This window comes from Echiichthys vipera, assembly GCF_963691815.1.
Source record: "Echiichthys vipera genome assembly, chromosome: 20".
In the NCBI taxonomy this organism is placed as follows: domain Eukaryota; kingdom Metazoa; phylum Chordata; class Actinopteri; order Perciformes; family Trachinidae; genus Echiichthys; species Echiichthys vipera.
The window spans coordinates 4322774-4342789 of NC_139845.1; the positions used below are offsets into that span (position 1 = coordinate 4322774).

General features: G+C 40.0%; 1 protein-coding gene across 1 annotated transcript; it reads left to right on the plus strand.

Annotated features, from left to right (window-relative positions):
- Nucleotides 1-118: 118 nt before the first annotated feature.
- Nucleotides 119-14056, plus strand: tmem243b (transmembrane protein 243, mitochondrial b). Its single transcript, XM_083935131.1, has 6 exons — nucleotides 119-234; nucleotides 2392-2516; nucleotides 5620-5898; nucleotides 9537-9587; nucleotides 11894-11998; nucleotides 13109-14056. Exons 3-6 carry the CDS (start codon nucleotides 5821-5823, stop codon nucleotides 13226-13228), a joined length of 354 nt encoding a protein of 117 aa, XP_083791257.1. The 5' UTR covers nucleotides 119-234; nucleotides 2392-2516; nucleotides 5620-5820; the 3' UTR covers nucleotides 13229-14056.
- Nucleotides 14057-20016: the final 5960 nt, after the last annotated feature.

Sequence of the window (20016 nt, forward strand, 5' to 3'; positions counted from 1 at the left end):
TTTGCTGGATCAAACGCTCGGCTCGTCACACTCTGCTCATGTGACGGTAACATGAGGGGGGAGATTACGTATGGACTGCACTGACTCTCACATCTGAGGCTTTTTTCTCCCCCCACATCGAGGACGTATCACTTTATTTAGCGGCTGGGAAAAGAAATCTACGTTTCTTATCTCGCCATTAGACAGAAAGTTCCCCACGTGGTGCTACAGGGAGCAGAGGACACAGCAGGCCGGGTGAGTAATGCAAAATTACACTTGTATTATAATCATAACGTCATGAGGTGACATTCATACTTTGCTTTTTTAAATGCCAGTCCCTTTTCCATTCTTATAAAACGTCTGTTAATGATCATTTAAAGAGGGTTTCAGTCACAGATCACGGTCAAACATTCAGAACTGTGATGATTTAATGTCTTACTTTAAACTTTAAGTGCTTTAAATGCACTAAAAGTGACTCAAACTGGACTTAATCTGTTTGTTTTTCAGCTGTTTTAACTAAAACAAACTTAAATCTTAAAAACAAATACAATAAGATGTCCCGCTGCTACACTTTGATCAGACTTTAGACAATTGAATTTACTCCTGCACAGCACAAACGGACGGTGTTCACAAAGGTACAGGGAAGAAGAGGGGTACGACAAACACTAAGGGTCTCACATTTTGCCATACTTGTCATTTATTTATTTATACACAAGTGGTTATTGTGTTTGTTTGTTGGTTATTGTTAAACAGGAAACACAGGAAGTAAGAAAACCTATAGTATAGGTAAAAAGTGGAGAAGGGGAAGGAATTAACCAGCTAATGCTTCTTCCTGCTCCTTTTCAAACATACAAAGGGTTTTAATGACTCGTGCTTCAAGTGTCATTTATTTATTTTCATATGTTTGAAATAAAGCATTCATTCATTCATTCATTCATTCATTTATAAAGCTGAAAAACCCTGATTATAAGTGTTCATCTTTTCTGTTTTAATGTCTGTTAAGTCTCTTTCGTTGTAGAAAACAGCTGTTAGCAGCTAAAACACAAAGTAAACAGTGGGTTTCACATCCTCACATCACTTTGTTGATGTTTTAGATGATTTATTGTTGTCTGTGGGTTTGTAAAGGTGCTGCTGTCTGAAGTGAAGCACTTCTCTGTTGAGTATGTTTATAAATTAACCTCTAAAATCTAAACTTTTTAATTCTTGGCTCTGAAATTTTGGTGAATTTGTGTGAACAAATGTACGGAAATGTATTTCTGCCGATGTGATAGAAATAAATAATGTTATAGACCAAGTTATTAATAATATGAGAAACTTTTTCAACATTCTGGGCAGAAAAATATTATACTTTTTCCTGGCAACTGTTTTATTTTGCTCAAAATATTTATTCATTAGTCATTATTTATGTTTTTAGTTTCTTATTATTTTGATACTAGGTCAATATTTTGTGATACTTTGTTGTTATTTTGAGATACTTTGTTGTTATTTTGAGATATTTATTCATATATTTAAACATTTATTTATGTATTTATTTATACTTTTAAGTTATCATTATTTATGTATGTTTTTATTTTACATTTATTTTAGCATTATTTCTGCACCTATTTATTTGTGCATGTATTAATTTATTTCAGAATGCATTTGTTTACTCCTGTATTGATTTTCAATTCAATTTTATTTACAGTGCCAAATCATAACAAAAGTTATCTCAGGACACTTTACAGAGTAGGTAAAGACCACACTCTGTGACTTATTTATGATTTACAGATGTATTTACTCCTGTATTAATGCATTTACTCCTGTATTAATGCATTTACTCCTGTATTCATGTGTTAATGGCGCTTAAGTGACGCTTCTTCTCCTGTATTAATGCATTTACTCCTGTATTCATGTGTTTGTGAGGCTTAAGTCATGTTTATTCTGCTGTATTAATGCATTTACTCCTGTATTAATGCATTTTCTCCTGTATTAATGCATTTACTCCTGTATTCATGTGTTTGTGAGGCTTAAGTCATGTTTATTCTGCTGTATTAATGCATTTACTCCTGTATTCATGTGTTAATGAGGCTTAAGTCATGTGTTTACTCCTGTATTAATGCATTTGCTCCTGTATTCATGTGTTAATGACGCTTAGGTGACGCTTCTTCTCCTGTATTAATGCATTTACTCCTGTATTCATGTGTTAATGACGCTTAAGTGACGCTTCTTCTCCTGTATTAATGCATTTACTCCTGTACTCATGTGTTAATGACGCTTAAGTGACGCTTCTTCTCCTGTATTCATGCATTTACTCCAGTACTCATGTGTTAATGACGCTTAAGTGACGCTTCTTCTCCTGTATTAATGCATTTACTCCTGTACTCATGTGTTAATGACGCTTAAGTGACGCTTCTTCTCCTGTCGGCTCAACAGTGAAACTCCCCTTTAACAGCTTGAACTGGAGCTACCGGGCTTATTCCCTTTAACTCAGCCGCGACCCGCTGCTCGGCTTCTGCTGAAGTTGTGTTCCCAGCCGGATCCACACGGAGGCTGTGGGGGTGAGTGTGACATTAAAGTATCTCACCTGAATCATTTCCTTATCACCTTTCTGCACATTTTCACCTTAAATGCTGTTTTTCTGCAGCACGGTTCTGCACGGTTAGCTTTAGCATCGTTAGCAACCAGCTTCAGAGTTGGCCTAGCAACGGGCAAAGCTGCAGTGAGCTAACAGCCTGAGTGTTATCGTTCATATTCCTCCTTTTATACCATGTTTGTAGTGTTTATAACAACATATAAAGGATGTTTTAGGCTTTTTATTTGTTTTAAAGGTGACATATGGTGAGGGTGAGTTCACCCTCTGGCTATAAAGGCTAACAAGCTGGTTGTCTCAGTTGTTGTGTTGTTGACATTCAGGTGTTTTTACCTCTTAACTTGTACATTCACAATCAAAACATGCTGATAATGTTACAATGTCTGATCCCTGAAGCTTAAAGTTGACTTAATAATCAATATATTTGCTTAGTAAAGTGTTTTTTTCTGTAATATTGTTTAAATGTGTGGACATTTGTTGGAAAATGGGTCTAAAAACACCTTAAACCAGGTGTCTGCAGGCCCTTAAAATGTTTTTAAATCAACTGTCAAGTCATTAAATTATCTTCAGATTTACTTTATTAGATCTTATTTTCAACATAAATGTGTCCTCAGGATTTAAAGTTGATTTAATTAATAAAAAAGACACTGTTTTTTGTGAAAATCAGTAGTTTAAGTAATTTTGTAGCATAAAAAATGCAAATAAATCACTCGCTTTAGCTTCTTTACTGTGAAAAACCTGATGACTTACTTTAGTTGACTTAAATATCAATATATCTGCTCATAAAACTGTTCATTATTGCCCCTAATTTATTTACAACAACAATAAACAATAAGAAAAGATACGGTTTGTTGTGATAATCAGTTGTTTAAGTAATTTTGTAGCACAAAAATGCAAATAAACCACTCGCTTTAGCTTCTTAACTGTGAATACCTAACTTTATTGACTTAATAATCAATATATCTGCTCATACAACTGTTTATTATTGCCTCTAATGTATTTCCACTGTAACCCAGGTGGGGGAATTATGTATATTTATTAAAAAAAAGTGTCTGCAGGCCGTTAAAATGTGCTCACAACAACAATAAACAATAAATAAAAGATACTGTTTGTTGTGATAATCAGTTAAAATAAATAAAAATGCAAAGTAATCACTGGCTTCAGCCTTTAACTGTGAATACATTATGATTAATTTAGTTTAATATGATAGTAAATTGAATATATTTGAGTTTTTGACTGTTTCACTTAATTAGTTTGGTAATCTTTAATAGTAAACTTTGTTTTTTGGATTGTTTTTGTGACAAAATAAGACTTTTTTCACTGCTTTTTTGCCATTTAATCGACTAAATCATTCATCAGTCAATGAAGAAAACATCCCCACATTAATTGCTAATGAAAGTTTGAATCAGTTGACTTTTTCAGAACAACACATTCAGACATAATCAGATTTTGGTGCGGTTTTATAACAACATAACTTCCTTAAACTAACAAACTCACCTTTGTATTTCCCTGCTTCACTTAACTATTGGAAAAACACTGAATAAAAAGCTTTATTTCTTGGATTTATCAGGTTTATATACCGTCTGAAGGTGTTACAGGCGTATCATTACACTTTACGGTTGAGCTGCCGTCTCACGTGAAACAAATGTTTTCATCCCCAGCGCGGTTAAGTCCTGGGGTCTCTATTTATAAGGAGCCTAGTGGATCACAAGGCCTCTGCAGGAATGAAGCTCTGGGCCGGTTTCATGCTACTTTATAATGAAGCTCTTGTTTTCCACCGCCTTGTTTTTCTGCTGAGAGGGTTTTATTTCCTTTCCTGTCGCCTTCTGACCCAGAAAGGAAGCAGCGACCGCAGCCGCTGCCGTCTTTGAGTGAACAGCTGAAGTGTGTTTACACCTTTCTGGATGCGTTGTCCTGTTTATTTGCATCGTTCTCCCTGAAAACACTTAAAATTACAATAAGACATGCGTCGGTTTGTGACGCTGAGCCGAAAACGTTCCCAGAGAAAAAGACTTGAATCAGTTTGAAGTTGTGTTTTGATTTGAGCTTCCTCTTTTTGAACCGCTGTCGTCGTCATCACGACTTCTTTTTCTTAAAAGATGGAACTGACTTTCGTTCGTTATCACGCCTGAAAAAAGAGGAAGTGAAGCCGAATGAGCTCCAATAAAGATCGGTTTCTTTTTATGATTTAATCAGCGGAGGGCGACCTGCTTACAAGGAAAACCGCTGTTTTCTTCTGTTAGAGAAGCTGTTTATTTATTTAAAGAACAAAACTAGGTTCTTTATATTCTATTATTGTGGTATTTAAATAAAAAAGAGCTTTAAAACTCAAAAATCTTTATTTTTATCCAATTTAAATCCAAGTTAACTTGTTTATTACGAGTGTTCACACAAAATAACAACATTTAAAGCAGCAGCTAACGATTATTCGTTAACTATTGATGATTTTTACAATTTATAAAATCATTTTTATGTCTATAAGATGATATTGTTCTGTCTTTAAGCCTCTAAGGGTGAAAAGGGGAAGTCTTCAAATGTCTTGAAGATCAAAAACGTAAAGATATTTAATTTAAAACTGATTCAGAATAGAAAAAAACAGCAAATCACATTTTGAGAAGCTTTAATTTTGCTTTATAAATGAGAAAATTGATGTTGTTTGACTGATTGTTTCACCTCTAATGTAAATAAACGTTTAAAAAAACACGCAGCAGTTATTGCAGAACTTAAATCAATTTAAATACATGAAGAAAGAAAAAAACAAGTCGTTAAAATAAAGAAATTATAAAGTTAAACAGAAAAAAAATAAAAATAAAATAAAAAATAACAACTTTGAGACGTAACTGAGTGTTTGTTTTGTTGAATAAATAAAGGAAATACATTTTACGAGTATCACGGGAAAAATACACAGTATGTGACGTTGACTCTAAAACTTCTAAATGCAGAAATAATAAAACTTTATGGTTTTAAAACAAAGGCAGGATGTTGCAAACACCCTGGGGATGCTTTTGTTGTCTTATTGTGGAATTCCCTTTTTTATAACCATTTCCTGTTGTGATTTTTTTGTCTCGCAGGTAAAGTAACGAACCCACCTGAGAGCAGAGTCGTCCTCCATAATGTCCCCGTCAGTCTGTTGACGCCTGACCCCCGTGCAGAGGGAAGGCTAGTTCGTTAGCCAGCTAGCATGCAGCACTGGCCCGGCGTCTGCAGGAGGCGGCGCTGCTGAGAGGCGAGTGGTCGGTGCCGCTGAGTGTTGGTGTCTGCTGTGGACGACCATGGACGACTTCCCCACCAGGACGTACGGCACCAGCAGCCAGGACAACAGACCTCTGTTTGGGGAGACCTCAGCACGGGTAGGAGCCTGGAGCGAGGGCGTTTTGTTCACTTTTAATGCTGCTTCAATACAGAGTCAGAATTTACTTTATTGTCATTTTAAGAACGTATACAGAAATTAAAAAGTGCTGATCTAGGTGCAGACATAAAAACACACATTGACAAAGACACGAGGTGTTTTACACAGAAAAGACACGTTGGCGCTCAGGGAAAAGCGCCAATTTGACAAACCAAGGCGTGAAATTCCTTTTTTCCTAGACAGTAAGACGACTTTCAGGAAAAGGTGTTCACCATAAACTGTATAAAAATGGATGTAGCGTCTCCGTTGAGGTCCGTTCTCTCAACTTGATCCAATCGTCCTCGCCTACGGGAGTCGCCATCTTGTCAGACTTTGACTCCGCCTCATTTCCTCTGACCAAAAAAGGGCATGTATGTGACGCTGGGGGGAGGGAGATACGTCCATCTGGCTGATGTTTACCTCAGAGGAGAAGTGAGGGCCAGAGGCTAGCTGTCACTGAATGTTCTTTTTTTAGCGTGACGCTCGGTGTTTAATCAGACACTTTAATGGTTAGGTTCGTATTAAAGGTCAATCCCCACATCAGTGTCAAAAGGCGTTAAAAATCACCAGACAGAAAGAAAAATCACAGTTATACAGCAATAATCAGCCACAACGCAAACTCAGTTTAAATCAGTGTTTCACACAATGAGCTACACTCAGCATCAGAAAATGTCTTTAAATAATTAAATAATATAAATAATGTTCTCCAACAGAACCAGAACAAAGTTAAATCAAAAATCAACAAAATACAGAAACAATTTCAGTTTGTTTAATTCTGTTTTAGTTGTTTTTTGAAGGAGTGAATCTTCTTCAACTAAATAATAAAGGATCTCTGAGAAGTTTCAGTTTCGTTTTCCCTGTTAGGAGCGGAGCCTCTTCATGAAAGATTTAACAAACGATCTTTGAACACGTGAATCTCCAACGCTGTCGGAGTTTCCTGACAATTATAAACATGCAGCCATGTAGAGACAGAATTAACAATTAGGGCGCACTCACACTGTCCTTCCGTACCGTGACCCGGACTTTAGGGTACTTGTCCCCCCCTCCCTCTCCCCCCCTCCCTCTCCCCCCGCGCCCCAGCCCCGTTTGTACTCACACTACCTGGGCCCCGGCCAATGCTTCTTGCTGTCCATACGCCATCACGCCGTAACACGTCACATGCATTGATCGTGTGTGTGTGGCTTTGTTTCCAGATCTTTCCGTAGACCTCAGAGTTTTTGTGCGTCTTGTCGACTGTTTTTGAATCTTTTCATCGACCAAATCTGCAGTAAACACTCCACCTCCGCATCACACCAACGTGAACCTTTCACCGCCATTGTCGTTGTTGATAAATGTCCGCGCATGGTCCCTCCTTCTATTTACATGTCCGAACAGGCGGACATGACGCTACTGCCCTAGGGCTCGTGCTCGTGCTCGTGCTCGTACACGTGCGCACGCTCGTGCTCGTACATGTGCAAACGGCTCCGCTAAAGCCCACCACTTTCAAGCGGGCCGTGGTCGGCCCGCTGGCCGCAGTTGTGCGCGGAGCGGGTCTACTCACACTGCTTAAAGGTACTAGGCTTTAGCTGAAAAACCGGTTTTGGCCCCGGTCAGAAGGACAGTGTGAGTACAACCTAAGATAAAAACATAAGGCTGTTTAGTGTGTTTACTGGAAGGACAGAGGAAAGGATCCTTAAATGACTTCTGTTGGGATTTGACGCAATTAAATCAAATCAACTTGACGTTCAAGGGGGGCAGGGGGTGCTGTTGGGGGGGTGGGGGGGTGGGGGTGCAGCGCCACCTAATGTAATGGGAGGGGAAACCCTACTATGTGCTGTCTTTATGTTGTTCTGGGGACAGGTGTGAGGAGGGTCTGTTTGTTATTGGTAAGGAGAGCAGAAGTTATGTGTTAACATAACTTAAACGAGACGATAGACGGAGAATTAGACCAAATGAACTGTACATTGTGTAGGTAAAGTGCGCGTGTGTGGATCCCAGTGTTTGGAGTTTTTTCTTGTTTAATGTCTCTGGATGTTGGTGTGTGTGCCGTGCAACAGTTCAAAGAGGTGATGGTAAGGGTGGGTGGAGTCTTTTATGGTGTCGGCGGCTCGGCTGAGGTGGCGTGTGGTGGCCAATCCTCCAGAGAGGCAGGGGCAGCTTCCTCTCAGGAAGTGCGGCATGAATGTGACGCAGAGAGCTGTTTATTTAATATATTGTTGTTTTATTTTGAAAGGATGAGGCCGGCGTGGCTCTTTTTGTGTCTTATTGTCAACAAATCCCACTAAAAAGGCGACTTTCTGACTTCCCGGGCCTGTGTGTGGCTCAGTTTTACGTACAACAGAACCAATCTGTTACCAGTGCGTTTAAAAATGACTTTATTTTGTTATTACGGACGTGTTTGGAGTGCTGTCGTTGCCGTTTGACCTGACTCAGGTTTGTAAAACATGAACAAATACGGTCAAAGAATAAATGACACAGAACTTTCTTTTATTATCTAGTTTGACAGTCAGTCACAACTGAAATAAACTACCGTATTTTCCGTACTATAAGGAGCACCACATTATAAGGTGCATAGAACAGACGCTACAGTCGAGGCTGGGGTTACGTTCTGCATCCATTAGATGGAGCTGCGCTAAAGGGAACGTCAACAAAACAGTCAGGGGAGGTCGTCTTGTTGCTTCCTCCACTTCGGCACCATTGATTGGTTCATGTTAAACTCTCTGGCTGCTGCTCTATTCCCGTGTTCTCCTGCGTGACTAATGGCCTTGAGTGTAAACTCTGCGTCGTAAGCGTGTCTCGTAACAGGAGCCATTTTGGGCTCTTTACACAAACACACACATGGAAATGAAACGGCACGCTTCACGCAGTCGTATATCTCAACATGCACCGCGCGTTACTTCTTCTACGGGGGAAAATAGAGTCGGCGGCTGCTCACCGTAGTTGCGAGACCCTGTTGTGGCTCAACATTGGTCCATATATAAGGAGCACCGGGTTATAAGGAGCACTGTCGGCTTTTAAGACATTTGAAGGTTTTTAGGTGCAACTTAAGAGTGCGGAAAATACGGTAAATACTTTAAAGTAGATTTTAAAGGCATTTTAAACAGCATCAGAGGCATTTCTGATCCTGTATCAGCGCCGGAGCAAACACAGAAGGTAAAAGCGTCTCGTAGACTACAAAGATGGCCGACATTTGATGTTTTGATTAAAATTTATTCAAATGTGTAAAAGAAAACAGAAAATAATAATATCACACAACCAGGAAACAGAGACACATGAATAACACACACTTGATGTTTCACTTTATTGTGGGAAAAAGTAAAAAACGCTTCTTTAATCGCACCCATTCTTCTTCTGTCACACACTTATTTCTATTTTTTTCAAACTCAACCACATTTTTTAAACCGTTCTTAACAAGTATCTTACAAAAAACAATTTATTTCTCATCTATCTCTTTCAAATATAATGTAATTTATTGCATATTTATTTGATTCACTCAAAAATTATAAACTTATTGATAAACTTAAGCATCAAAAACATAAATTAAGTAAGAATATTAAAAAAAAATGAATGAAAAAAGGGGAAAATCAAGAATTAATAACATAAATGGTCTTTTTTTTGCAGGATCGAATCATCAACCTGGCAGTCGGCGGATTCACGTCTCTGGTTGTTTTAGTAAGTACATTTTTAAATTACGTTTTTAAATGTTGCATCGAAACAAAAGTCGCTTCCTGATCCTGATTTTATGTCAAACCCGATTTTCTTGCTGCAGTTTCTTCTATTTTTAGCTCTTTAATGAGACAAAAGTGAAACTGATCCGTGCAGAACAAAGCGCGTCTCAACTGCAGCGTTTAGTCACGAGCATCAGAGGCTTTTACGTCGTATTTCCACAGGACGTAAGTTTCCCTTTAAGTCTGGGATGGTTTCAGCAGATCAGACGTTTGCGCTTTAGAGATTAAAAGCTGATATTATGCATCTTAGTGGAGTTATGCGTGAAAGAGTCGTAGTACGCCGTGTAGCTCGTTAAAACGCCTTCAATAATCAATGTTCCCTATTTACCTCATTTACAGGTTCAGTCAGATTCAAAGGCTGTCACTGTGGCACCACGAGGCCGACACACACACGAGCTCATTCACACGGTGAAATCAGATTTTCTCCTCTTTAGAAACTGAAGCTGCTGAGTGAAGAGGAAAAACAGTGACTCAAGTGTTTTTACTTCTGCTTCTCCAGAGTGAAACGTGTGACCACACCAAATGTTTTTTTTGTCCTTTTCATGACTTTCTGTGCTGTAGAAAATTATTACACACACACGGGCGCACGCACACACACACGCACACACTCTGCTGTCCTGAGGTAAAGCTCCTTTCAGACACGTTAGTATAAGTATTGGTGTAGAAGAGATCATTAGATGTAGACAAAATAAACTTAGGGCGTACTCGCACCGTCCTTCTGGCCGGGGCCAAAACCGGTTTTTCAGCTAAAGCCTAGTACCTTTAAGCAGTGTGAGTGCACCCGTTCCGCGCATAACTGCGGCCAGCGGAAAGAGGTGGGCTTTAGCGGAGCACGAGCATGAGCACGAGCCCTACGGCAGTAGCGTTATGTGCGCCTGTTCGGACATGTAAGTAGAAGGACGGACCATGCGCGGACATTTAACAACAACAACAATGGCGGTGAAAGGTTCACGTTGGTGTGATGCGGAGGTGGAGTGTTTACTGCAGATTTGGTCGATGAAAAGATTCAAAAACAGTCGACAAGACGCACAAAAACTCAGAGGTCTGTGGAAAGATTTGTAAACAAAGCCACACAAACGCGATCAATGCGCGTGACGTGTTACGGCGTGATGACGTATGGACTGCAAGAAGCATTGGCCGAGGCCCAGGTAGTGTGAGTACAAACGGGGCTGGGGCGCGGGGGGACAAGGACCCTAAAGCCCGGGGCACGGTGCTGAAGGACAGTGTGAGTGCGCCCTTAGAGCTGTGAAATAAGCTTTGAGTAGATTGATCCATGTTTGAGCTGAAGTCTCATCTCATCTTCAGCCTCTTATCCGGGGTCAGGTCTCGGGGGCAGCAGCTTTAGCAGGGGACCCCAAACTTCCCTTTCCCGGGCCACATTAACCAGCTCTAACTGGGGGATCCTGAGGCGTTCCCAGGCCAGTGTGGAGATCTAATCTCTCCACCTGGTCCTGGGTCTTCCCCGAGGCCTCCTCCCAGCTGGACGTGCCTGGAACACCTCCCTAGGGAGGCGCCCAGGGTTCATCCTTACCAGATGATCCTGAACCACCTCAACTGACTCCTTTCAACACAAAGGAGCAGCGGCTCTACTCCGAGTTCCTCACGGATGCTGAACTTCTCCCCCTCTCTCTAAGGGAGACTCCAGACCCCCTCCTGAGGAAACACATTTCAGACGCTTATTAATATTATTAATGAATCTTGTAATGCGTTACCAGAGCTGCTCTTTTAACGAAGAGAAAGGGCCTTTTTTTTCAGTCCTGTGCCCGTATGTTTGAAAACATCTTGAGGCTAAAAGGCCCTCGTGACTTGCTGGTTCAGGAGTAAAATAACGGGTGTGTCAGTCCTCGTTTTAGGACTCTTACATTTTCATAATTTAAAGTATTTTAATGCTAAAAGCAAAGCTGTGAAAGGTTAAAAGTAGTCGAGAGGATCTGCCTTTCTTTCTTTCATTCTTTCTTTCTTTCTTTGCCTTCATCCTGACTCTGAATCTGCCTTTTAATAACGTCCGTCCTTTCATGCCCAACAAGTCAAACCTGTTCTTGTTTGCACCTCTCACTATCACCATGGTTACTGTAGTCTGATAATCCCGAGGCTGACACATTACCTGCACATACACATGTTCAAAGAGCTGATTTTAAACTCTTAACTTGGGTTTGGCCGCGCGCTCTCTGCAGAGTTCTCCTTCATCTGTAAACTGAAGGTTTTTAATGTTGCACGCGTCTTTAACGTTTCTCCCGTTTTGTCTTCCAGGTCACTGTCATCAGTTCTTTCGTGTTCCCCTCGTTGCCTCCGCGGCCGCTGAATGTCTTCTTCGCCGTGTGCATCCTGTTAGCATGTGGATCCGCTTTAGTGCTGGTAAACACGTCTTACTTTACATCTCATTATTAAGGTTAAATAACGTTAATTCCATTAGCTGATGCTTTCTGCAGCATCAGACCATTTTGTTACTATATAAATATGAGTTTATTACATAATTCTGTGTTTCTGCTGCTGATTGAAAGGTATTTTGTATTACAGCACGGCCTTCATTTTATTTTCAGCTGCTTTATAAAAAATGTTTGTGAACGAAGACACTTTTTATGTAGATTTATAATATTTATGAAACCTAACCAGGGAAATACTCATTTCTAAAAATACTCCTGAAGAGGAAACTTGCTTTGAGGGATTCAGTGATGCAACTTAGGGCAACTTAGGTCCATCCGTACCGTGCCCAAGCACGTTTCACAGCTAAAGTCTAGTTTGTTTGACTAGTGTGAGTGCAACTGTACCGTGCCTAGGCGCCACGGCCCGTTTGGGAGAAGTGGGCATTTGTAAAGCATGTTTGCATGTGTACGAGCACGAGCGTGCGCACGTGTACGAGCACGAGGCCTACGGCGGTTCTGATGTCATTAGTGTGCGCCTGTTTGGACATAGAAAAAAGAAGGAGGGACCATGCGCGGACATTTCAAACAATGGCGGTGAAAGGTTCACGTTGGTGTGATGCGGAGGTGGAGTGTTTACTGCAGATTTGGTTGTTTTTGTAACTTTCATTTTAAATTGAACATTGAACCACATCGCTCCGACACACTCCTCAAGAATCAATGAGGTAATGTATTTAAACCCAGCGTGTACGCAGGCTCACTGCATGTTAAACACACAGCACTGGAGGTTAGATACCGCGTTATCCCGACCGTGCACCGCGGTGAAATGTCATCACGATACGAAGGTATGAAAACAAAGATAACACCCAGAAAGAACGACAGATCATCACACTTCCGTCACGTCTTGTTCAGCTGCATTGACGCAGTAAAAAGAATATTTTCTCCTCATTCATGTAAACTTAAACTACGTAACAGAGAAACTGACGCCGTGTTTTGCTCGAAAGCTAAAAGGCACATTTACAAAGACAATAACTTTTGGTGACATCAGTTTAAGCCAAAGTACTTTTTGATAACGACGTTTTTGTTCCTGTTTCCTCCCCGTCAGATATTCTGGTACCGGCAGGGCGATCTGGAGCCCAAATTCAGGAATCTGATCTACTACATGCTGGCGTCCATCGTGCTGTTGTGTCTATGTGCCAACCTCTACTTCCACGGCGTCACGTAAACACGACGACGGCGATGAAGAGGAAGAAGAAGAAGAAGAAGAAGGGAAGACATCGCCCTGACAACATGGAAGGACAACGCGGAGAGTCGGACTCGACGCGCGCTGACTTGAATGACTTCTCGGACCAAAACCAACGGAGGTTAACGGCTCCCTGGGAGGAAAACCGTTGGTGCTGAAACTTGACGCACCGCACACAAACACGCCGTCACCGCGTAGACTAGAGGACGTACATCAGGGGTGTTTACATGCACATAAACGTTATTTATACGCATTTGATCAGATGATGCAACAGTTAAAGGAAGAATCTGCCTTTTTCTCTTCATCTCGTCCGTGTGATGTTGTATTTTACATGTTTTCTTTGCCCTCGTGTTCGCTGATTAACTATTTATTTTGTCTTTAAACAGAAAAAAGGGGGAAAATTGTTACTTTCAATCATTTATATAAACGTATTAATCACGCCGCATAATCAAGACACAAGCTGTGTTTCATGTAAACAGACGCTATTATGATAACTAGTTAATTAAAAAGTAATTTTTCATGCAAAAATGGCAGAAAATGCTGTTTTTCAGCCTCTCAAATGTGCAGATTTCCTACTTTTATCTGCTCTAAATCACTTTACAGGGTTCAAACAGCTTTTGAAGAGTGAGATTTAAGCACTTTCAAGGTTCCTAAACCGCAAATTTCCAGACTTTCAAAGTCTTTATCGCATCCGTCACATCTGGGGATTTCAAATATGAAAAGTTTTGGGTTTAAATGAACGTTTGAAAGACGATGAGAACCCCAGATAATTCTCTCGTTCTTTATTTCAAACATTAAAAACAAAATAAACTCAGACACAAACGCAATGAATAAAATTCCCATGAACACAAATTAAATCGTACGTGTTCAAAAATTATTCACGCTCCAGACAGAAGCTCCAGACCTTCAAGGCTTTTGACGAACCCTTTAAAATAACCAGGAAATAATGAAAAGCTCTGATTTCTCTGACTTTTTAAGAGTTTTTCCAATTGAATAATTATCAAAATAGTTGACGAATCACCTAATTATGTAAAATCAGACGAGGTTTGTGTTGAAAATACGTTTTACTGGTGTTTATTTGGATTTGTTTTGTGAGTTTACGGGACAAACGCGCACTACTGAAGCGTGTTTTCACTTAAAAACACATATTTTGCTACGGTTACGCCTGGACGTCCACACTACAGCGACGTTTCTGAGCTCCTAAAACGGAGACGTTTGGAGACGATGACGCAGACGCCCCCGTCAGTGTCTTCAGTTAACGTTCGTGCTGACGTACCGTTCGTTATTTCTTGCGTGGGGGCTCCTCCCTCTTTGTCACGGCTCGCTGAAGTAACGATGAAGTCTTAAAGATGTAGTCCGATCTATCAAAGAGTGAGTTAAACAATATCCCGCAGCCACCAGTTCCTCTTCAGGACCCTGGGGAATTGACAGACATGCCTCATGGTGTTCAAGTCACACTGAAAGTCTGAGCTTAGAGCGCGGAACAACGTAACCCCAAAGTTGAGAGCTGCGAGTGTTTCCCAGCCTCACAAACGTACGACAAAACATGCAACTACTGTTTACGTGAGAAGCAGAAATCATGAAGTCAGTGTCAGGCTGGAGAGATTAATCCCACTTTCAGTGTTGGAGACCCGACTGCACGAGCACGGGCGGTTCTGATTAAAACTCGGACTTGGAGCTGGAAAATTTCAACATTCGAGCACAACTTGAACGCACCATTAGTCGTAGCACACAAACGCCGGGGTCTCAATGCGCTGTAGTGTAAATTAGTCTAACGCAACATTAATCCTACGTTTACCGGCGATGTTCGTCACTTTATGTAGGGAAAGTGTGTGTGGGGTCATGTCCCCCCTCTCCCATCCCCTGTGCCATTTGCGCGCATGTCCGTGTCTGTGGCGACACTTCAAGCCGCCGTGTTAGTGACGCCGCTGGTCTGCCGGCCCAGATCGTCACTAACAGTTATGCTGCGTTCACTTGTAATCGGAAATCTGGAACTTCCAATTTGAGTCAGGCTTGTAGTTGGGGCAGAAGTAAGTGTGTGTGTGTGTATTTAGGGTGACCATATGCCCCTGTTTTCAGTGACCTGTCCCCGGAAATGTCCCCAAACACGTAAATGTGACCAAACGACACGTAACGTTGTGCACCCTGCTACTCACAGGCCGACGCCAAAGTGGTTCGACATCTCCAGGTCAAAAGATGAAGCGTAATAGATTTAAGTTTTGTAAAAGATGCATAAAAAAAATACATTATTCTAAGACAAACCTTGTGACACTTGAATATTAGTCTTAACGTTTGACATAAGTCAGTGAAATGGTTTAAATGCATAATAGTTTTTATTCTGAAGATCAAACTGACTTAATTCTGTTCATGTTTTGGAGGTTTTTACGCCTCAGAACCAAAAAATGGCCCCGGATTTTGTCTCTGGCTCTTCAGTCTGAAGTAACACCCTTTCAAAATAAGATTTCCGGGTCCAAACAACAACAACTGCCGAACATGTGAACTATAACGATCACCTCTTTCATCAGTAAAATGACAATTATGTTGTTTTTTTACAAACAAGGGGGAACACGGCACTGCGGCGTTGAAGAAACACGAGACTCAGACCCGGAAATCTTATTTTGAAAGGGTTTTACGTCATGACTGAACAGCCGGATAGAGGACAGACTTGAAGCAATTAGGCGAATGTGTGTCAATAAAGTTTACAAACGAGCAAAACACAAAAAAAAGACCAAACACAGACGTGTGAACGCGACAAGATGGAGGCTCTGGAGGAACATCTTGGCGCCAAAGAGGCCGTTAGAAACATCACTTCCTGCTTTCAAACTGACTTTTCCTTTGCTTTATTGTTTTTATTCACAGCAAAATGTTGTTTTTTAACTGTTGAGACTTGAACCTGGTGGATTTTTCCTTTAATTCAGATGATTGTGAGCATGTAAACACCCCCAGGGCGGCAGCAGCAGCAGCAGCAGCAGGGCCGTACACCGTAGCACAAACTAGCACACGCGGGCTCAGCCTCCCGCGGCGAACATATGCAACGCTTCTGTGTGTTTTTCTGCTTCTTTTTCAGCGTTTTTTTTAGAATTTTAATGCTGAGTCACACCGACAGCCTGCCAACTCTTGCTTTGAGCACTGGTGGACTCTTTTCTAAGCCTCACACACACACGTACACACACACACACGTACACACACACTCAGCTGTAGCACCAATGAAAGTGAACCCACGTGGCTTCACACTGAAGCTTCACCGACCTGCACACGTTTCTATATCACATTGATGTGTCTGCACTAATAATCCGGCCGTTCACAGGCTCCACGGTGGGTTTTTACACCAGGAACGAGCCGTTTCTAGTTTAAGGAACACTTTCTGTACAGACGCGGCTGCTTTAGTGACGGAAACGAAGACGTAAAGGGTCGACTTTGCCTCCAAGGTTGGAGTGGCTCCGCGGGACTTTCTAAACCGGAACAGAGATTTTTAAAGCTGCAACAACGACATCGATTCATCCGATGATCGTTTTCTCATTTGTCACAGTTTCAAACACCGATGTGATGTTTTCAAATTTACCAAAAGCATTAAATAAACATGTTTATGTCACAGGAGTGCCATAAGAAATAAATCTGTACAAGAATAAAACAATTAATGTTGAAATATAAAGAGGAATAAATGAGGATATTTTAAAAATTAAATGATTTTTCATTTATTTTCACATTTATTTCTAAGTATATTTTTTTGCATATATACAAAAATTCTGTATTTACATATTTTTATAGATTATTATCCTTTTATTTTTCTTTATTTTCTTTATTGCTTTTGCTGTTTAATAAGGAAAATAAGGAGAAATAAAAAATATATATACAGAAAAAAATTGTATTTCGAGAAATTACAATTTAAAATATATACGGAAATTAATTAAATGTAAAAAACAAGTGAGAATGCTTATTTTTTTATATTTTTGTCTTTTTATTTCACATTTATTTACAAATATATTTTTTGCATATATACAAAAATTCTGTATTTAGTTATTTTAATAGATTTTTATCCTTTTATTTTTCTTTATTTTCTCTATTGCTTTTGAATATTGAAGGAAAATAAGGAGAAATAAAAAGATAAATTTAAAAAATAATATATATACACAAAAAAATTGTATTTCGAGAAATTACAATTTAAAATATACGGAAATTAATTAAATGTAAAAAACAAGTGAGAATGCTTATTTTTTTATATTTTTTGTCTGTATATTCTCACATTTATTCTTTTATTTCACATTTATTCACGAATATATTTTTTGCGTATATACAAAATTCTGTATTTACATATTTAAATAAATTTTTAACCCTTTATTTTTCTTTATTTTCTCTATTGCTTTTGAATATTGAAGGAAAATAAGGAGAAATAAAAAATAAATTAAAAATAAATATATATACACGGAAAAATTTGTATTTTGAGAATTTAAAATATATACGGAAATAAATTAAACGTAAAAAACAAGTGAGGTTGCTTATTTTTTATATTTTATTTCTCTTTATATCCTCACATTTATTCTTTTATTTCTTTTCCTTTACATTCCTACATTTGTTTCTCTAGCAGATTATTTTAATGGCACTCTTCATTCTCCACAAATCATCTAAATATCAGAAAATAAAAATAAAAAAACACAAAATAAAAAATAAAAAAATCACACGAGGGACAGGAAACAGAATTTCTGTCATTCCTGCTTTAAAAAAAAAAAGGTTAATTCAAATCAAATCGACCTTTATTTATACGGTGCTTTTCATACAGAAAGTGTAATTAACTAATATTCTGTCATTTCACTCATCGACTCATCGTCCTCGCGTAGATTCACTCGTTTAAATTGTCACATTTGTCGAAACGCTGCTGAAAGAAAACTCACATTTTAAAAGGAAGAGGCTTTTATTTTGTATTTAGCTCCTAAAAACACCAACAAAGTGTTTCTCTGAATACTTTAAAAGACAATAAAATATAAAACATCCCCTCTTCCTTTAAGTCCATCTTTTGTTTCCAGTCGACCTTCAGTAAACAAACAAACACGACTCTGGGATCATCGAAGCCACAGGTTCCTTTTTTAATTTATGGAATAAATAATTATGTACCTGAGCCTCTTTGTGTTTGTTTTCTTTCAACAAAACCAAACCTGTTTGAGTCAAACTCTTTGGGAGGATGTGGAATTTGATAGATAGAGAGATAGTGTGTGAGTGAGAGAGAGTGTGTGAGAGAGTGTGTGTGTGTGTGTGTGAGAGAGTGAGTGTGTGTAAGTGTGTGTGAGAGAGAGTGTGTGTGAGAGTGTAACAGTGAGAGAGAGAGTGTGTGTAAGTGTGTGTGTGAGAGAGAGAGTGTGTGTGAGAGAGAGTGTGTGAGAGAGAGTGTGTGTGTGTGTGTGTGTGAGTGAGAGTGTGTGTAAGTGTGTGTGAGAGAGAGGGGGAGAGAGAGAGTGTGTAAGAGAGAGAGAGAGAGTGAGTGAGTGAGTGTGAGTGTGTGTGTGTGTGTGTGTGTGTGTGTGTGAGAGAGAGAGTGTGTGAGAGTGTAACAGTGAGAGAGAGTGTGTGTAAGTGTGTGTGAGAGAGAGGGAGTGAGTGAGTGTGAGTGTAAGAGAGAGTGTGTGTGTGAGAGAGAGTGTGTGAGAGTGTCACAGAGAGAGAGTGTGTGTGTGTGTGTGAGAGAGAGTGAGAGAGAGAGACTTAACTCCGCCCACACACATTACACCTCCTCGTGCAGGGGTCTCACAGTGATCCAGTAAAGGGCCTCTGTGGCTGCAGGTTTTCACTCCAACCAATCAAAAACACACCTGACTCGACTCATCCAACCACCTGAACTGTCTTCACACAGGTGACTTGTTGGACCAGGTGTGTTTACGGCCCTTTACTGGATCACTTTGACCTTTGACACCCCTGTCCTAGTGACAAGCAGCACATCAACGCCGCTACGATCGTTCTAAGAGGTTAAAGGTTAAATGCATAAAATATTAAGAGACAGTCATCTTCATTTTTGGTGTCAACTTTCTAAAAAGAGTATTTAATGTGAGATTAACGATGCAAAAACATGCTAATGTGTTCCTAATGTTCAAAATGAGCATTAAAATGTAATAAAAAGGTCAATTATCATCTCTTTTTTGCTGCCGCGGACCTAAAAACTAACCTTTTCAGAGCTGAATGCTGAATCCAGCGTGCTCACTGATGTTGAGCACGGTCACCATTTTAGTTCAGGGTTCGAACGCCAACGTTAAACAACAAAAGACCCTTTTTAGTGCAGATGTTGTGACTCACCAGAGCAGGAAGAAGCCCAGGAGCAAATCATGAATTAAACAATGTCTGAGTTCCTGATCCCCTGCGTGCACAGGAGCCATCGTTAGCGTTCATTTGCAACACCTGCGCTGTTACGCAGCTGAAACGCCTCCTGAGGAAAAGTTCAAATACCACAAAAACTATGTAAAAATGATGGGAAAGCTTTAGTTTCTCCAGGTATTTCATCATAAAACAATAAAATAAAGGATTCTGATGTGATGAAAAAGACCTTTTTACCGTCAGACTCAAGTAAACATCCAAATAATAATAAGACTATAAATATGTCTAGGAAGACGTTTCACCTCTCATCCAAGAGGCTTCATCAGTTCATGTACACATCTGACCAGGCTGGGACTGGACCAGGACCAGGACCAGGCTGGGACTGGACCAGGACCAGGACCAGGACGGGACTGGACCAGGACCAGGACCAGGCTGGGACTGGACCAACTAACTGGTGTGAGATCCAGGTATTT

Bases quoted from the DNA above. Each gene is read 5' to 3' on its own strand.
- tmem243b (XM_083935131.1), top strand. From the start codon at position 5,821: ATGGACGACTTCCCCACCAGGACGTACGGCACCAGCAGCCAGGACAAC. The intron at 9,588-11,893 runs GTAAGTACATTT...TTTGTCTTCCAG, and splicing joins TCACGTCTCTGGTTGTTTTA to GTCACTGTCATCAGTTCTTT. The intron at 11,999-13,108 runs GTAAACACGTCT...CCTCCCCGTCAG, and splicing joins GTGGATCCGCTTTAGTGCTG to ATATTCTGGTACCGGCAGGG.